Below are 16132 nucleotides of genomic sequence, written 5' to 3' on the forward strand. Positions count from 1 at the left end.
TGTCCCACTCTCATGTAAGTTAATGAGGAGCAGGAGGAGGACTGTTTGAAATTTAGCACAAAATTGCTCCTCTGACATGCAAATCAGCCTCATTACTCAAGGAACCTGACGTACGGACCGTATTCTCCCAGCGCTGAGTGAGCAAAACAGGCTTCATTATACCTGTTTAAGTCGCTGATGAATAGTGGAAACGTTCAGGCAACCTGTTCACTAGAAGTAATCCCCGAATCAAGATGAACATTGCAATCCCAGCATCTTGCAGGTCCACCGACAGATATTCCATGACCTTCATCCAGGGCTCCGCATGCTCCATCTTGACACTGAGGGACAAGCTCATGATGATCCAACGCATTGTCATCTGACCTCGCATTAACTGTGCTAGGTCACTCATGGCCCTTCTCCTCAGTAGATAGTTCTGGTCTATGTGAGCTGATGCTCCATCAACCGGCACCTAATCCACAAAGACCAGCACTGACTGCAATAGGCAGTACTGTGCCTGATATTGTATATCCCAAAATAAACTTTTATTCACAGCAATACACTGTGGAACGATAGCATGAGCAGCATGAGCCACTTAAGAATAAAATGTGTTTAAGTCAAACATCTGACTCTGCTGCCATGTGTGCCTCTCATCTCACATCAGGAAGAAATAAATTTGTTTGGAAAAAGGCAAAAAAAAAAAAAAAAAAACATTCAAAGAGAAAGTGAGCAGAAGTTTTAGAAGAGCAGTTGTGAGTTTGAATTCTCATTTATTTTACAGTACATGATGAAACATCAGAGCGGTGTGGATAAACCTCAGACACCCTTAAATAAATCAGCTCATAGAGAATTTTAACAGACAGGCTCTCCTCTTTACACTGTGCTTACAGTAAATTTGTCTACAACTGGTCTAAGTAGTTGTCTGTAAGCACACCTGTTTGACTGTTAATTGTTTATGCTTCTGTATCGTGAAATGACGAATCCTCAGTGTGCACAGTGCATGATCAGCATTGAGATGTTTTGATCTCCAGCACAAAATAAATCCAAGATATTTAATCCTGCTGTCAGACAGAGCAGGATCAGCATAGGCAGATGCTCTCTAGTGTTTTTATTGTTTTCTTGGATTACTTTGAAAGGAAAAGGACGAGCGCATATGAATGATGGAGAGAATAAACACAACATAGGTCCTAAAATAATTTGATTTTCCTGTAAGAGTGTAGACTGTAGCGCCTAATAACAGACTTACTCGGACTCATATTAACTGCTATGATGATGCACAATGGTCAGTAATATCCGTGTGTCTCTTAACTCTTGTAATGTCTCTTTACTGCTCTGTTCATTCTGGTTATAGTACACATCCGTGTAACAAGTGGTGTGAAGTCTGTAGTTTGCATCAGTTTGGCTGCTGTTAATTCTCACAGTGATAAAAATCCTTATCATTCAAATTAATTGACTGATAAAATATTGATTTAGGCAGCAGGAAGTTGAACACCCTTCAGAATGACTTCTCTCAGGTCTAACTGACCAGTGACTGATTTCTGACCCTATTAATTTGTCTGGTAATAAAGTGTTTTATATGATTTAGTAACAACAGCAGACAGACAGTGATGTGTGCTGTTTTTTCTTTTTTCCCAGTCTCTGAATCGCACATACTGTATCTAATAATCATCTAATGTGCTGACAGGCGTGCTTTTATGCTGCACGTCCCTGCAGGAATGTGATCTCTGTCTGAAAACTGTTATTCTGTCTCATTCTGTCAATTTGTTGTTGGTGATCTAAGTGCACAGCCACTGATGTGCCACTTGGGCTGTGGCAAAAAAAAGCACTAGTCTGCATATAATCATTGCTAATTCTTTAGGGAATTAGTTACAAAAGCAATTTGTGGGCACTATTCTCACACTAAAGTCTGCTCTATTTGCGCAGCGCAACAAATCTTATTGGATCTGCCCTTCAGGGTGGGCTAGGCCTTTGTGCTCTGTTTCTGGCTTTGTGCATAGGTTGTGTCCTGTGTAACTAATCATTTATGGACAGACACACCCCAAGCCACTGTGCAGCATGCACTCTGGAAAGTGCACTTAAAGCTGTTGGCCTTTTATCTTGTAAATCAATACACTGTATTTAAACAGGAAATTTCTTTTTGTGCATCCTGAGCATCCCTACCATGTTTCTCTACACTAGAATAACCAGTTCTACTGTGGGTGAAGATTATTGATCACACTGCATTCAAAAAGCCGTTGACCTTAGGCTATATGAAGATAGGCAAAGATGAATACATTAGCATGTGGACATTTAGAAATATATAAGCATCCATATAAGAAATAAAAATCTGACCTTTAACCTAAAGAGTTTACGGAGTGGTCAGGAATCTGAAAAATGTTGGCATCGATTGAAGAACTGTAATGAATGTTTTTGTTGTTATTAAGAGTCGAGTCCACGTCTCCATTTCCATCAGGCCCCTTTGTGTCTGTCGTATTTTTGTATCTGATGCCGAAAAAACTGCAGATTTTCTTCAGCATCAGGTCGACAATCTCCTCCTCATCTGAGGGCTGGTTACGAAAAGAAAGATTGATTTTAAGATTGACAGGAGGTGTTTCATTGTGTGATCATGATTTGAATCATACAGTTCGTAATATCTGGGTTTCTTTGTCTGATTTTAGAAAAAAAAACGGTCTTTTTCTTGAAATACTGATTTGTGGTTGATTATTACCTTGTGGTAAATTTGCTCCCGAGTGAATGCAACAAGGATGACAGAGATGAGGAGATTCAGCACTATGTAGGACATGAACACAGTACAGGAGCCGAAGAGAATCCCACCAAGCCAGGGGCTGCCGCTCAAGACCTGGAGAAGGGAGTCAGTGAGATACACACAAAAGTCTGAGGTAAGAAAAGCACATTAGTCTTATTCATGCAGAGGGAAAGTTTTAAAAGATGTGCAACATCCTCGTCTTTATTATTCCAGACATCCTCTTATTCAAGGATTTTAGAAAATCTGTGAGTAGAGGAAGCTCTCACCTCATTATAGTTGAAGATGCCAATCTGCAAACTGATGATGGTGAGGAGAGCGTCAGTGAAAGTTCTATAGTGGTTCAACTTCCAGCCATAAATCACATTGCTCTGAAAAGAGATGATTAAGTAATCTTTAGTCCGTACATGCTTCATAAATAACCCTTATATATGCACTAGAGGCTGGTTTACACTTTACTGAACTCTCTGCATTCACTGGTATCGATAGACTTCTGATGTCATAAAAAAATCTAACTCTGAGGTGTTTGCTTTAATGCATATCAACAGTTTTCATTCGTTTGTAAATCAGAATCAAAACTCAAGTGAGAAACTGATTTCTGTACACTTAGGCGTCCCTGTGGAAACATGAGATCTCTTTGCAAAGATGTAGGCGATGTTTTCTGACAAAAATACAAACAGCTTCTTTCTATCTTTGCTGATAAAAGCTTTTTAAAAAGGGCGATTCCTGCAGCATGCTGTTAATCGTCTCATCTGACACTGTGCTCATTAGAAATAGTCCGTCTCGTTGCTGATAGTCTCATCTGCTTTTATGGTTTATAAAAAGGTATTAACCCTTTAACTCCTGAGCCTCTGGACACGTTCTTATTTTAACTATAAATGGCACAGAACGTGTCTTGTGAGTGCTTTTGCCCATTATTCTAGAGTACTTTAATATCTGGCAGTTGTGTACAATGCACTGCATATTTAGAAAGTGTTTTTTTTTTTTTTTTTTTTTTACTGTTTAAATTAAAACTGAGTTTCTGGGCTCTTTTCCTATTTTAACCATCAAAGGCCCAGAAAATGTCCTGTGAGTACGTGCTTTTGCCCATTTTTCCACAATACTTAGAACTTTCAATAAATGGCAGTTATTTACATATTACTGCATGTTAAGTGTTACAACAGTTTAAAATTAAGAAACACAAAAAACGGGGGAATTTTATGCTAGAATCTTAGTGGGAAAAGGGGAAATTACAGAAATAACTGCATGCTGGCTGTAAAGTACGGTTTCGTAGCTTTCAGAAACTGTTTGAATTTTTTCGATAGCACAAACGGTCATGCAATTATGGTCATGTAAAGTGTGCTTCAACAGCGCGTCAACGACAACGCGCTAGGAGTGAAAGGGTTAATATAAATGTGAGGATCTGTTTCATCAGCTATATTTAAGGTATGCCTTAAGAAATGATGTAAGGCCAACACTAAACTTACACTTGCTTAGTTAGTCAGAAGGTGCATCTAATTCTTTTTAAACGTTTTTTGTTCAAGGCAAATCTATGATCAAGCCAAAATCTCAAAGCACACCATCTTCATATCCATGTAAAATCATATCTTTCTTCAATGTAAAGTTGTAGTAAGATGCATGGTTCAAATTCACAACACACACCTAGGCATGCCTCACTTTAACATACATACAGTGCTGTGAAAAAGTATTTACCCCCTTTCTGATTATTGATTTATTTTGCATATTTATCACACTTAAATGTTTTGGATCATCAAACCAATTTAATCTCTCACAAAGACAACCCAAGTCAATAGAAAATGCAGTTTCTAAATGATGATTTTATTTATTAAGGGAAAAAAATGCCAACCCATCTGGCCCTGTCTAACAAAAATAACTGTCCCCTGAACCCTGACCGGTTGTTCCACCCTTGGCAGCAATAACTGAAATTAAGAATTAACTGGTGATGAGTCTTTTGCATCTCTGTGGAGGAAGAATTGTTTAAACTCAGCCATATTGGAGGGTTTTTGAGCATGGACTGAACTTTATACACACCAGGGAGTAGGGGTTATTTTTAAAGACTTCATTAAAACTCTAATCTTAAATGTTGGTAGCTTGTAAACTCCAAGGCTGCAAGGAAAAATGGTTGGAAAACACTGACCTAACCCATATGCCAGCGGTCATCAACTACATTTGTACAAGGGCCAGATATTGTTTTGACTGGCACTTTGGAGGGCAGAACTTCAAATTGACTGAAATAAAATAAATATGTGGGTCCAAATAACACACTATTGTCTTACTATTTGTATTTTCTTTCAGAATACAAGTTGTTTTTAAGCATTAACAAAGAGATCAGTCCCCATCACCTACAGGCAATCAAAAGATTTTAGCTACATATTTTAAGGACTGCCATGTTGTCCATCACTAGATCTGATACTAATATGATTGATGAATAAACAAATGAAGGAAACAGGTGTTTTGTTTTGATTCTCAAGCAGGAAAATCAAACTCTTTAAGAGCCTGAGGTGAAAAGTTGTCAAAAAAAAGTGGACCGATATGTCCGTGTTTATCGTGCATCGTTATTCCTTATAATAGCAGACAGGTAGATTTCTGTAAAACATGGATCCAACATTAAGTCACTGCTGATAAAACTGTTGCAATCTTGATTGTTTGGGTGTTCATTTGATAGCTGTAGGGATTTAAAGACAAAATAAACTCTAAAAAACACATCTTTTATCCTTCTCACATTTTCTGAATTAAATCATCTTTTGGGGGCCGGATGGGGAGCTTTGGGGGGACTGATAAGGCCCCTGGACCTCCAGTTGATGATCACTGCCATAGGCCATCTGGGACCTAAAGTTAAACAGGGACACTTATATTGTATATATATTTTAGGTCTGGCAGTAAAATAAACACTTAAAAAAGTTATTTCCTCATCTTTATGTAGACAAAACTGTGCTCTGCCAGTATAAGAGCTCAGCTCTGCCCAGAGTGAAGGCTTAGTAATCTCCCCTACACAGTCAGACACAAACAAAAGCAAACAGCATGGAGCAGGACAGCTTTTTGTATGTTTGTACCTGAATATCAAATCTGTTTTGCAAGTCAGACTTTTGGACCAGGGGTGGTTTTAGAAAGTTGGATGCCACAGGCATGGACAAAGAAAACCTCTATTTAGAAAAAAGCAATCATAGCTGTTGAATAAAGTATTTCTAAGCATCTGTTTTCTGGTAACAAAGCCAGAGAACTAAAGGACATGGCAAAATCTGAAATATGAAAATTCAAATACCCAACAGTACTTTTTCAACCTTGGAAGAGCTTAACTCAAAATCACCTCATTTGAACTTTTGAACATTTCCCTTAGGTTATCTAATAAAACACTGATTATTGTTATAATATCTATCCTCTTGCCTTCTATTTTTAATCATTTCATGCCATTCCTCACCAGTTCATTTATACAGTACATCTAAAGGGATCTACCTCGCTTAATATGAGGACATTTTGTTGCTTGAAATCTGGAGCCATTTTATTCATTCTTGGCTCCTTACCCATATTGGAAATAGACTTCTTAATCATTCTAAGTAATTTTAGACATATATGTCATTGAATATACACCCACAAAGACTATCTTGAGGCCTCAGTTAGTTGCTTACTTAGCCAAACCATCAGTGCTGGGGATGGAGGGGAAAGATGCACTGTTTTTGGTGCTACAAGGGATGAAGTAAATCAGAGCTTCAGTCTTTATCCTTACCAGTTAACAGCTTCCCACGGTAGCTTTAAAAACTCTTAATAATGTCTGTTGACCTGAAGAACCTTGTGTCATCTGTATTATAGGTAGTTCCTGATACTCACTGTTGTGGAATAGGCTAAGACCATGATCGCAATGATCAACAGGAAACCAGAAATGTCACTCCAGGCCCTCTCCAGTGTGGCAGTGATCAGGTTCATCTTAGGGTTCAGTCTGAGCAGGTGCCACAGTTTGATGGTGGAGAGCAGGACCAGGAAGGCGATCAGATACTGGAGCACCGAGTCTGCTGCGGCTGTTTCATAGAAACTGGCAAATCTACAAACCCAGAAAATACCTGTGCTGTATTATGAGAAAAGACGAGCATGAACGTATCAACAGAAATAAAACATGAGTCGAGCCAGGCATACACTGCAAGATTTAAAGCTGACTCTAAGACAGTCATGGCAATATGTCAGCTCATTCTGTGTGACAGGATCACGTACGATGCATGACCACTCCACACGTTTTATGTGCTCACACTACACGGTCCGATGGTCATGCAAAACCTGAGTGTTCACACTTTAGATGTGAAGGTGGGAAGACTGACAAAATCTGAAGAATTTCCTTTGAAAAAGTCTCACACACTGAGGTGGTAGTCGTGTCCGGTCATATTCTCACTCTCTCCCTCTGTCACACAAACAAACAGCGTAGCCATCTGTGTCAACATGTGGTCTGCAGGTATGAATATTTCCTGCTCATTCATTACCTTCATTATAGCAGTGGTGGGGGCATTAGAAAGTCATCAGTTGTCATGGTGATTTAAAATGCTATCTGACAGTTTGCAAAAGAAAAATGTCCCCATAGTTGAGGATTCTGCTTGTGGCTCCTTTTCTCATTAAGGCATTAACGTGCTGGTTCTGGTTCCCGGACCTAATTTTGAAACTGCCAGCATGTTCTCATTGAAAAAGAAAATAACAACAAATGGTTCAGAACCTGAAAAGCTGGTTCTGTGACATCATCAGTGGGCGTGTCATATTCTAGGTTGTGAAGACGAGCAGGAAATGAAAAAAAAAAACGGCCTGCTGAGGAGACAAAAGTTTTGGCCTTGATCTGGGCATTGACAGAATATCAGGGAAGATTAAGAGTAGTACAAGGAAGAGCAAGTTATATGCTGAACTTGGGGAAGAGACAGAGAAGGCTGGGTTAACCCAAACACCGGGCCAAATGGTGTATAACTCAAGAAACTGAAGAAGGAATACCAGGACAGCGAGAAAGACTTGAGCAAAAGTAGAGCTGGGCATGGTTATGCATGTTCATCATGTCCTCCCACTTTGCTGGTACCCAGAGATTCTAAAATTGTAGAAAAAAGCCAGGGCCAGAAGCAGACCAGTGTGTCTGTCTGAAAGCACAAACTGTGGTAGTGTCTGGAGTCATACGACCAAAATATTAGACATGCCAGAAATCCATCTGACCAATCAGGAGCAACTGGTCAGACTGTAGTCTGGTCGTGGTCACCCATTGTATCCTCCTGTGCACTGTGTGGCTAACGACGCATGATCCAACTGAAAGTGGCCGCAACTTCTGAGTCGCATGACTCAACATTCGTGGCTGAATTGGATTAAATTTCCACAGTGTATGCTAGGCTTAAGTGTGCAAAAAAGGATTTGCTGTGTGTTAAAAATGCCTGAATGTTTTTCACACGGGCAAACTTACATTTTCTTGTTAAAGAACAACAACGTCAGATGGGAATGGAACAAGGTCATGTGGTCTGATGAGTCCAGATTTACCATGTTCCAGAGTGATGGGCGCATCAGGGTAAGAAGAGAAGCGGATGTAGTGATGCACCCATCATGCCTAGTGTCTACTGTACAAGCCTGTAGGGGCAGTGCTATGATGTGGGGTTGCTGCAGTCGGTCAGGTCTAGGTTCAGCAACGTTATGTGCCCAAAGAATGAGGTCAGCTGACTACCTGAATACACTGAATGACCAGGTTATTCTATCAATGGATTTTTTCTTCCCTGATGGCAGAGACATACTCCAAGATGACAATGCCGGGATTCATCAGGCTCAAATTGTGAAGAGTAGTTCAGGGAGCATAAGAAATCATTTTCATGTTTTGCTGAAGTTTATTGATAAACGATGCTGCAGCAAATGCATGCATTTATTAAAGCTAAAGGCAGTCCAATGAAATATTAGAATGTGTGACTTTATTTTTTGGACAGGCAGTGTATGATAGATATCATAACATGGAATTGGCTTGTACCACATCAGAGCCATGGGGTGTCATGGCAAGAAAAGCAACACAAAACAGGAGATGCACTGTGAGTTTAAGAACAAACAGGAATCATAGCCGAGCGTGTGTTAGCCTCACTGGTCTTTGTGGTTTTGGTAGAAGGTCACATCCCGGTTTCCTAGCAGGGTCCTTTTGATGTAAACAGCAAAGGCACTCCAGCTCAGTAAGATGATAGTCAGCTCAATGATGTTCCTCTTGCTCTTGAAATAAGCCAGTCTCTGCTGCTTCATTAATTTTCCCTGTATGAAAATGAAAGGAGAGTTACTTTCAAGTGTTTTTTAGAGAGAACCCTTAGTCCTCACAGAAAACATCAGTTTCTTCTGGGTAATTCTAGCATTTTCTTACTAAGCCTTTCTTTTGACTTTACATTTTTAGGAAAATGTGGTGCAAAAATGACCAATGATGGGTACAAAAACATGTAACCTGCTCCAATTATTATTGCCTGTGTGTTATTATTACCCATGCCAATGAAATCAGCAGGGGGTTATGTAAAGGGTTCCGTATCGTTGTTTGTTTGTTTGTGTACAAGAAAACTCGAGAATGGAAAGTCGGATCTTCACCAAACTTTCACAGAATATTGGGATAGTGACAGGGAAGAATCAATTCGATTGTGGTGATGATCCGCGCACTCGTTCGGTTTTTCTTGCACTTTGAATTTTGAACACCATAGTGATCAATGGGAGCGTGAGTTCCTCGGTGGTGCTGCTTAGGAGTGGGTCGGCTGCCTCAGATGGCCATTCTAGTTGTTATTATTATTATTATTATTATTATTATCATTGCCAAATGGTGTCGTGAGCAACACTGGTGTGCTTAGTATGTGGCAAGTATAAGTGAGCTGTTGGAATCTGTACAATCATGTCTTTACTACAGCTATACATCATGTAAATATACTGAGTGTGTTTACATGGACTTGAGTTTCCTGAATCATATTCTAGTTTGCTCATATGTGGAAACTGTGTTTACATGCGCACAGAGTAACCTGGTTATTCATATCCCTGTTCACCACAGCCATCTGTGATGCCTATTTTAAATCACAAACCCTGGCAAACTTTTAAATCTGAGAAAAATGAGACCACTGTGAATTATTTTGGGCTTATCACTTTTGAATGCCAACATCATGTTGGAGATATAGTATTCACCTCGTTCACACAAAGTTCCAATAGTTAAACATGTGAGGTTAATATTATTATTACTAATCTAAGAGGAGACTTGAAGAAAGAGCTAAGCAATCATGCAAATGAATTCATTCAGGGTATAACTGTACAGGAAACAGCTTCAGAATAAAAGCATTAAGTGAAAATACAGGTGGCTCAAGCCTTAACTTTATAATGAACACTAGACGAGCTGTGATTTCTACATTTCAGCCCTCATATATCACGTGTCTCCAACTTTTCCAATAAAGCCAAAGGCTAAGAAAACAAAGATCAATAATATTATACTGGAGATACATGCGTGTTTGAGTCTGTTTTCATTCAGACAATGTTTGGTTGCTGAATCCATATGTAGTGATGCAACCTCATGTGACTTTAATCTTAATGCATTTCTGTGCATAGCATTTTCAAAGTTATTTATCATTGCTACATTACTGGATCTCATCTTTAAATCAGAAGTTATTTCAGTTCTTGTGATATCAAAACCAAAAATGATATAAGGTGCATTTTACTCTGTATCTTTGCATCACAACAACAATGCTGATAGGCTGCAAGGAAGGACACACCAAAAGACCAGACTGTCTCAGAAGTTGTAGTTAAATGTGACCACCAATGGGCATGGAGTAAAATAACCCTGGAGACACGCAAAAACCTTTCTGAGCATGTAATAGCATCTTTTATGTCTATTGTGATCGTCATAAAAGAAACCATTAGTCAGGTCACATCCGCTGCTCCTTTTCCTTGAACTTATGTTTCTTAGCACGGCACTAATAATCTCATCAGCACTCATTGGGTGATTTAAGGTCTTCATTATTTGCTATGATTACACATTTAATGAAACATGAAGTCTGGAGTTTTGAGGTAATGTTAGGCCAAATATAAAGCATGTTTTTCATGTGAACAGCATGTGTACTTCTCTATGAACCATAGAGTTTCCGTATTGATTTTAAAATTCTTTTATTAGTTTATAAAGCACTACATGGCCTCGCCCCACACTACCTATCAGAGATGATTTTAGTTTATGAACCCGGACGGATCCTCAGATCCTCTGGTACTTCTTTTTTGGCTGTCCCACAGAGCAGAACTAAAAAGAACGGTAAATCTTCTTTCAGCTTTTAAGCTCCAAGACGGTGGAACAGCCTGCCAGTGGATCTGAGAGGAGCCGAGAATTTTTAAACGCAAGCTGAAAACCCATTATCAGTCTGGCTTTTATGTAGTACTTTATAATTTTTATGACTAGTTTATCACCATCATTGTTCTATTTTATTCTATTTCTTATAGAAAATTTTAAATCTTAATTTTAGGGGTTTTTAGGCATTTCTTTAACTCTATGATCATCTGTGTTTTTATGTCCAGTTTCATAGGCTTTGAATTATTTGGAATGTTAAATCTTTTATCATTGTTTAATTTTTATTTTTACTGCCTTTGTCTTTTATCTCTGTCTCTTTTCTTATTATCCTTTTTTTTTAATTATCTTAGTGAACTAATTTTGTGTGCATTAGTTTCTTAACCTTTTTAGCATTTTACCTTTTTGTCAATCACTTTACAATCCTGTAAAGCACTTCGAACAGCAATTGAATTTGTTTGAAAGGTGCTTTATAAATAAAGTTTGATTGATTGATTGATATTACCTGGAGAAACATGTAGTAGAGGATGAAGAGCATGTATATGATCTCAGCAGCCATCACAAAGACATGCAGAGCACCGGTTGACTGGTAAAGACGAACACTCCTCAGCTCACTGTAGAACTGAAATGCTCCTATAAGGAACAACAGAAATGCATTTATTAAAACATAGCACGCTGACATGGTCTTGTTCTGTATGCACATCTGTCTATGCTACTGTGTAAAAGTGCCATGCAGGTGAAGGATCAAAATCATAGGTTGCATTGTTTGTTTGCTCAGAAGTACATGTGCATTCAAACTGAAAGATAAACACCAAAAAAAAAAGGTAATTTCTCAGTGTTCAACATTCCAGTGATTTTAACATTAAAATTTTAACTCTAATAAGAGTAAATGAATCAGAATCATGATTTTATTTTCACTGGCCAAGTATGCTTACGCAACAAAGAATTTGACTCCGGTTAGTTTTGCTCTCGGTGTACAGGAATTAAACATTAAATACAAAGATAAATAAACTTACAAAAGCATAAAAATTAATCAATCTTTTGTTGGTATTATTTCTAGTCTATACAAATATGTGCGTTGATCTTAGGGTTGCAAGATGGGCAAAGGGTGCAAGTATGCTGACTACACATAATCAGAGTATCAAACGTGCAAGGATGTGTTCAGATTTACTTAAGACATCATCATCATTTAGGATAGCTAATTAATGCAATGGATACATATGAAATAAATTACTTGCATCATTTGAGTATGGTTATTTGATGAGTTACTTATTATCAGTATTGTAAGTAGATTAATTAGTGCAAATATTCGTTAGCATTGAGGTATTTTACCACAATGAGCCCTCTTGCAGTATTGAGTTACAGTAAATAGACTAATTACTTGCAGCATTTGAGTCTGGTCAATTTTACCATTTCAAATGACCTTCAGTGTTAGAGCCATCTGACCGTGTTAATCCATTTAGTGTTAACCTTTGTGCCCTCCTCAAATTTACTACCCTCGGGACACCTTTGAGGCAAAAAAGGAACACATACAGAAAAACTGCCATTAATTCATCATACGTCAGTATTTTTTTAATTTTTTATTTATTTTTCATAAATCTCTTTAACAACTTCAGACCTGCTCAAATCTGCCAAACATTCAATAATTTTCAAGATTTTAACCCTTTAAATGCCAGTTTGATTATTTGAAATATTTCATTTCTTACTAAAAAACAGAAAAAGTGAATTATTTTTCATATAACAAATAGTAAGATAGGGCTTTGGTGCTGAAGAGAGTCTTGGATGGGTCAAAGATTAGCAACAAAATTGATTTGACTGCATTTGTATTTTTATGTAGTGCCAGCTTTAACATTAAGTCACCCTCTTGACACCTTGGAAGCAAAAATGTACATGTTAAAAAAAAAATGCTATTAAATCAGAACACATCAGTATTTTTTTCTACTTTTTTTCATAAATCTCTTTAACAACCTCAGACCTGCTCAAAACTACCAAACATTCAATAATTTTTAAGATTTTAACCCTTTAAATGCCAGTTTGATTATTTGAAATATTTATTTTTTACTACAAAAACAAAACAAAACAAAACAAAACAAAACACAACAACAAAAACAAAAACAAAAACAAAAACAAAAAAAAAGGAAATTATTTTCCATAAAATTAATAGTGGAAAGATAGGGCTTTGGTGCTGATGAGAGTCTTGGATGGGTCAAAGATTAGCAACAAAATTAATTTGATTGCATTTGTATTTTTTATGTAGTGTCAGCTCCATACATCAATATTTTTTTCTACTTTTTTTCATAAATCTCTTTAACAACTTCAAAGTTGCTCAAAACTACCAAACATTCAATAATTTTCAAGAAGGGGGTGAATAGTTAAAGGCCCTGTAATGATAGACAACATGGATCTTTTTCCTACTTGGATGCACATGCACATGAGTAAAACAGACACTCCTGAAATTCTAAAGTACATTTTTATTTGATTTTTTTGGGGCAAAGCTTAAATTAAATAATGGGTGTAATTTTCAGAGTGAAATCTCTTACCTATGGCTGTGGTCTCCAGTAAGAGTGTGACGATACAAAAGAGGTTCACATTGGCGTTATAGACGGTGAACTCCACAAAGATCGCCCTCGTGTAAACATCCAGCCATTTGTTTCTGAACAGATCCTCAAGGGTGCTGAAGATGGAGTTAGCAGAATGTTTATTGCATGATTGGAGAATAAAAATCTACTTCTAATGCTTTATCAGTCAGTGTCTTCGATCCCCAGATGTTCTGTCCCACCATTTCTGGGACATGTTGCAGGCATCTGTGTCCATATAACCAAAATCACCATAAAATTAATCAGTTTGAGCATTAAATATATTGCCCTTGTGCTTTATTCAAGGCCACCCATAAGGGGGGGTAGAGGGGAGAGCTTTCTGGGGCCCATGGAGGTCAGGAAAATCATGGCTAATTGTAAAGTTAAGCTGTGATAACACTATTCTATTTTTTACCTGAATAATAACCACTCTTATCAAAGCAAGAAAAACATGAATTTCAATTATATATGCTGAAGTAAAACAGCCTTTTCAAAAGATAAATACCCTGATGAATAGTGCAGCTCCTACTGTGTAAGTACCTGCTGTGCCTGTACTCACTCTCATTGGTGGTGGTGGCAGGCCGTGGGTTGGGACTTCAAAACTGACAACATTACTGGGCTCAATTAGACCAGTAGATAGCAGGATTACAAACCCACATGTCAAAAACAGACAGTACCACAAGGGTAACACAGCTTGAAACTGCATGCTGAATATGCTTGCAATTATCACAGAGGGCAACAGTTTAAACCTTTTCTCCCTTTGTTAAACCAGCAAAAACCAGACTTTAAAGGTGCACATATCTGGATTTTATGCTACATAAAAGCATCTTTGTATCACTGGTGAATAAAACTAATTACATGGATTTAACTTCTGTCTTTGGGCTGGCAAACAACCTGAGGACAATTAAAAAAGGAAATCTAGGATTCCTGTGGGTCTTGGTGTGGTTCATATACTCATTCATTGCTGTACCTGTTCGTACCTGCTAGCATTCTGTAAATCTGGGCCAAGCTCTGCCACAAATCCTCCTCCCCTGTAGAGCTCTATTTTTCCCCAGAAGGGATAAGCCCTTAGTTGATCCTGTGTCTGGTATTTCCATGGGCTGGAGATGCTGTTAGAGATATTATCCCCCGCTGAAAGCGTCCAGCCAGGGTCATAGGAGCCCATGTCCTCCACCTCCCACGAGTACAGAGCGTTACAGTCTCGTACAATCCCAACCACAGAGTCTGCTATTTGACAGGAGTTGGCCTGGACTCTCAACTGGCGAAGACGAGCGTTACCCACCAGTTTGGAATTTCCATCTGTGATAAACCCTGGAAGAGATAATTTTATTTCTATCATTCAGGAATGTAATAGTAGGCATTTTAATGGGGTTGGTATCTTTGTATGGCATTGAAAAGGTTTACAAGTAAGATAAGTCAAAGTGTGTTTATGTTTCCCAGATTTTTCATACTGTTTATCATTTTCTTACTTATTATTTCTAACAAAGTATATGTAATTAGATGAACTCATAAAGTTTGTGTACAGGTGCAGTGCTAATGGGTTGAGATACTGCAGCCTAAAGAGCTTGTGTGCAGTGTGTAAGTAATGAAACATTACTCCAGTAATCATGGCCATATTGAGTACTTCAGTATTTGATTACCTGTACTCATCCCAAGAAAGCAGCCTATACAGAGGAAGAACTGCTCTATCTTAACCCGTTATAACCTACCATTGTGCAAGTCCGCCAGGACATGTTCTTACTGTTTTTACATACAGTAGTGCAACTTTTGGGAGTATTTTTACTTGCTTTACGACAATATAACTCTTACATCCCAAGTTTAAATAATATGTTTTGACTTATGTCTTAACTACTACAATAAATTGCTTAAAAGTACAATGAACCCCCCCAAAAAAAGAAAATTGTTTTGTTTTTTTCACATATATTTCAAAATACTGAAATTGCATAGCTGTATCCCTCAAATTCATAAATGTAAAAAAGTTGCACAATATCCTTTTGAACGACAGGAAACTTATTTGGAGTCTGTACATAACTTGCTTTTTGAGATATAGTCAATTTTGTAGCCTGTAAAAAAAACAAGCCAGACAAGTAGTTGGACTCTTCATCTGATGCTGTAATTAGTTCAGAAGCTTCGCGAAGACCTTTTGGCGCGACCAGGTTTTTGCGAATACATAACTACGTATGTGTGGAAGTGTGTCAAAGGTGTGTGTGATGGATGTCTGGGGTGTGTGGGTTGTGTGTTTGACTGTTTTTGTAAAGAAGTAGGGAAGAAACAAAAGCGAGGATGAGTATGTGTGCAGGCTAAGTTCATCAGTGTATTCCACAAAAAAAAAAAAAGAAAAACTACAACTCCCAGGAAAATACGTCACTTCCTGTTGTTCGGGGAGGGTGTATCAGGTAGGGACACGTAAGAATCATGTGACAGGTCATGCCCACAATTTGATGACATTTATTTCAACACAGGAAGTGCTGCAAATTCCAATGGTCTCGTTTATAAAGATTTTTGTTATGTGCGCTTTATCATTTGTTTGTGTATTTTTACAAACCCATCAGTGCACGGAAAAAA

At 38.0% G+C, this 16132-nt stretch overlaps 1 protein-coding gene across 1 annotated transcript in view; it reads right to left on the minus strand.

Moving 5' to 3' along the window:
• The window catches only part of LOC121522590 (polycystic kidney disease protein 1-like 2), a 108040-nt gene that overhangs the window by 21112 nt on the left and 70796 nt on the right, over window positions 1-16132 (minus strand). Inside the window, exons 34-42 of the mRNA XM_041807124.1 lie at window positions 14538-14878; window positions 13532-13655; window positions 11497-11624; window positions 8793-8953; window positions 6548-6758; window positions 2992-3093; window positions 2687-2818; window positions 2331-2525; window positions 204-451 (exon numbers count right to left, since the gene is read on the minus strand). Of these exons, the coding sequence (XP_041663058.1) occupies window positions 204-451; window positions 2331-2525; window positions 2687-2818; window positions 2992-3093; window positions 6548-6758; window positions 8793-8953; window positions 11497-11624; window positions 13532-13655; window positions 14538-14878 (1642 nt within the window). The remainder of the gene's footprint in view (window positions 1-203; window positions 452-2330; window positions 2526-2686; window positions 2819-2991; window positions 3094-6547; window positions 6759-8792; window positions 8954-11496; window positions 11625-13531; window positions 13656-14537; window positions 14879-16132) is intronic.

Source organism: Cheilinus undulatus, linkage group 15, assembly GCF_018320785.1.
Source record: "Cheilinus undulatus linkage group 15, ASM1832078v1, whole genome shotgun sequence".
Classification (NCBI taxonomy): domain Eukaryota; kingdom Metazoa; phylum Chordata; class Actinopteri; order Labriformes; family Labridae; genus Cheilinus; species Cheilinus undulatus.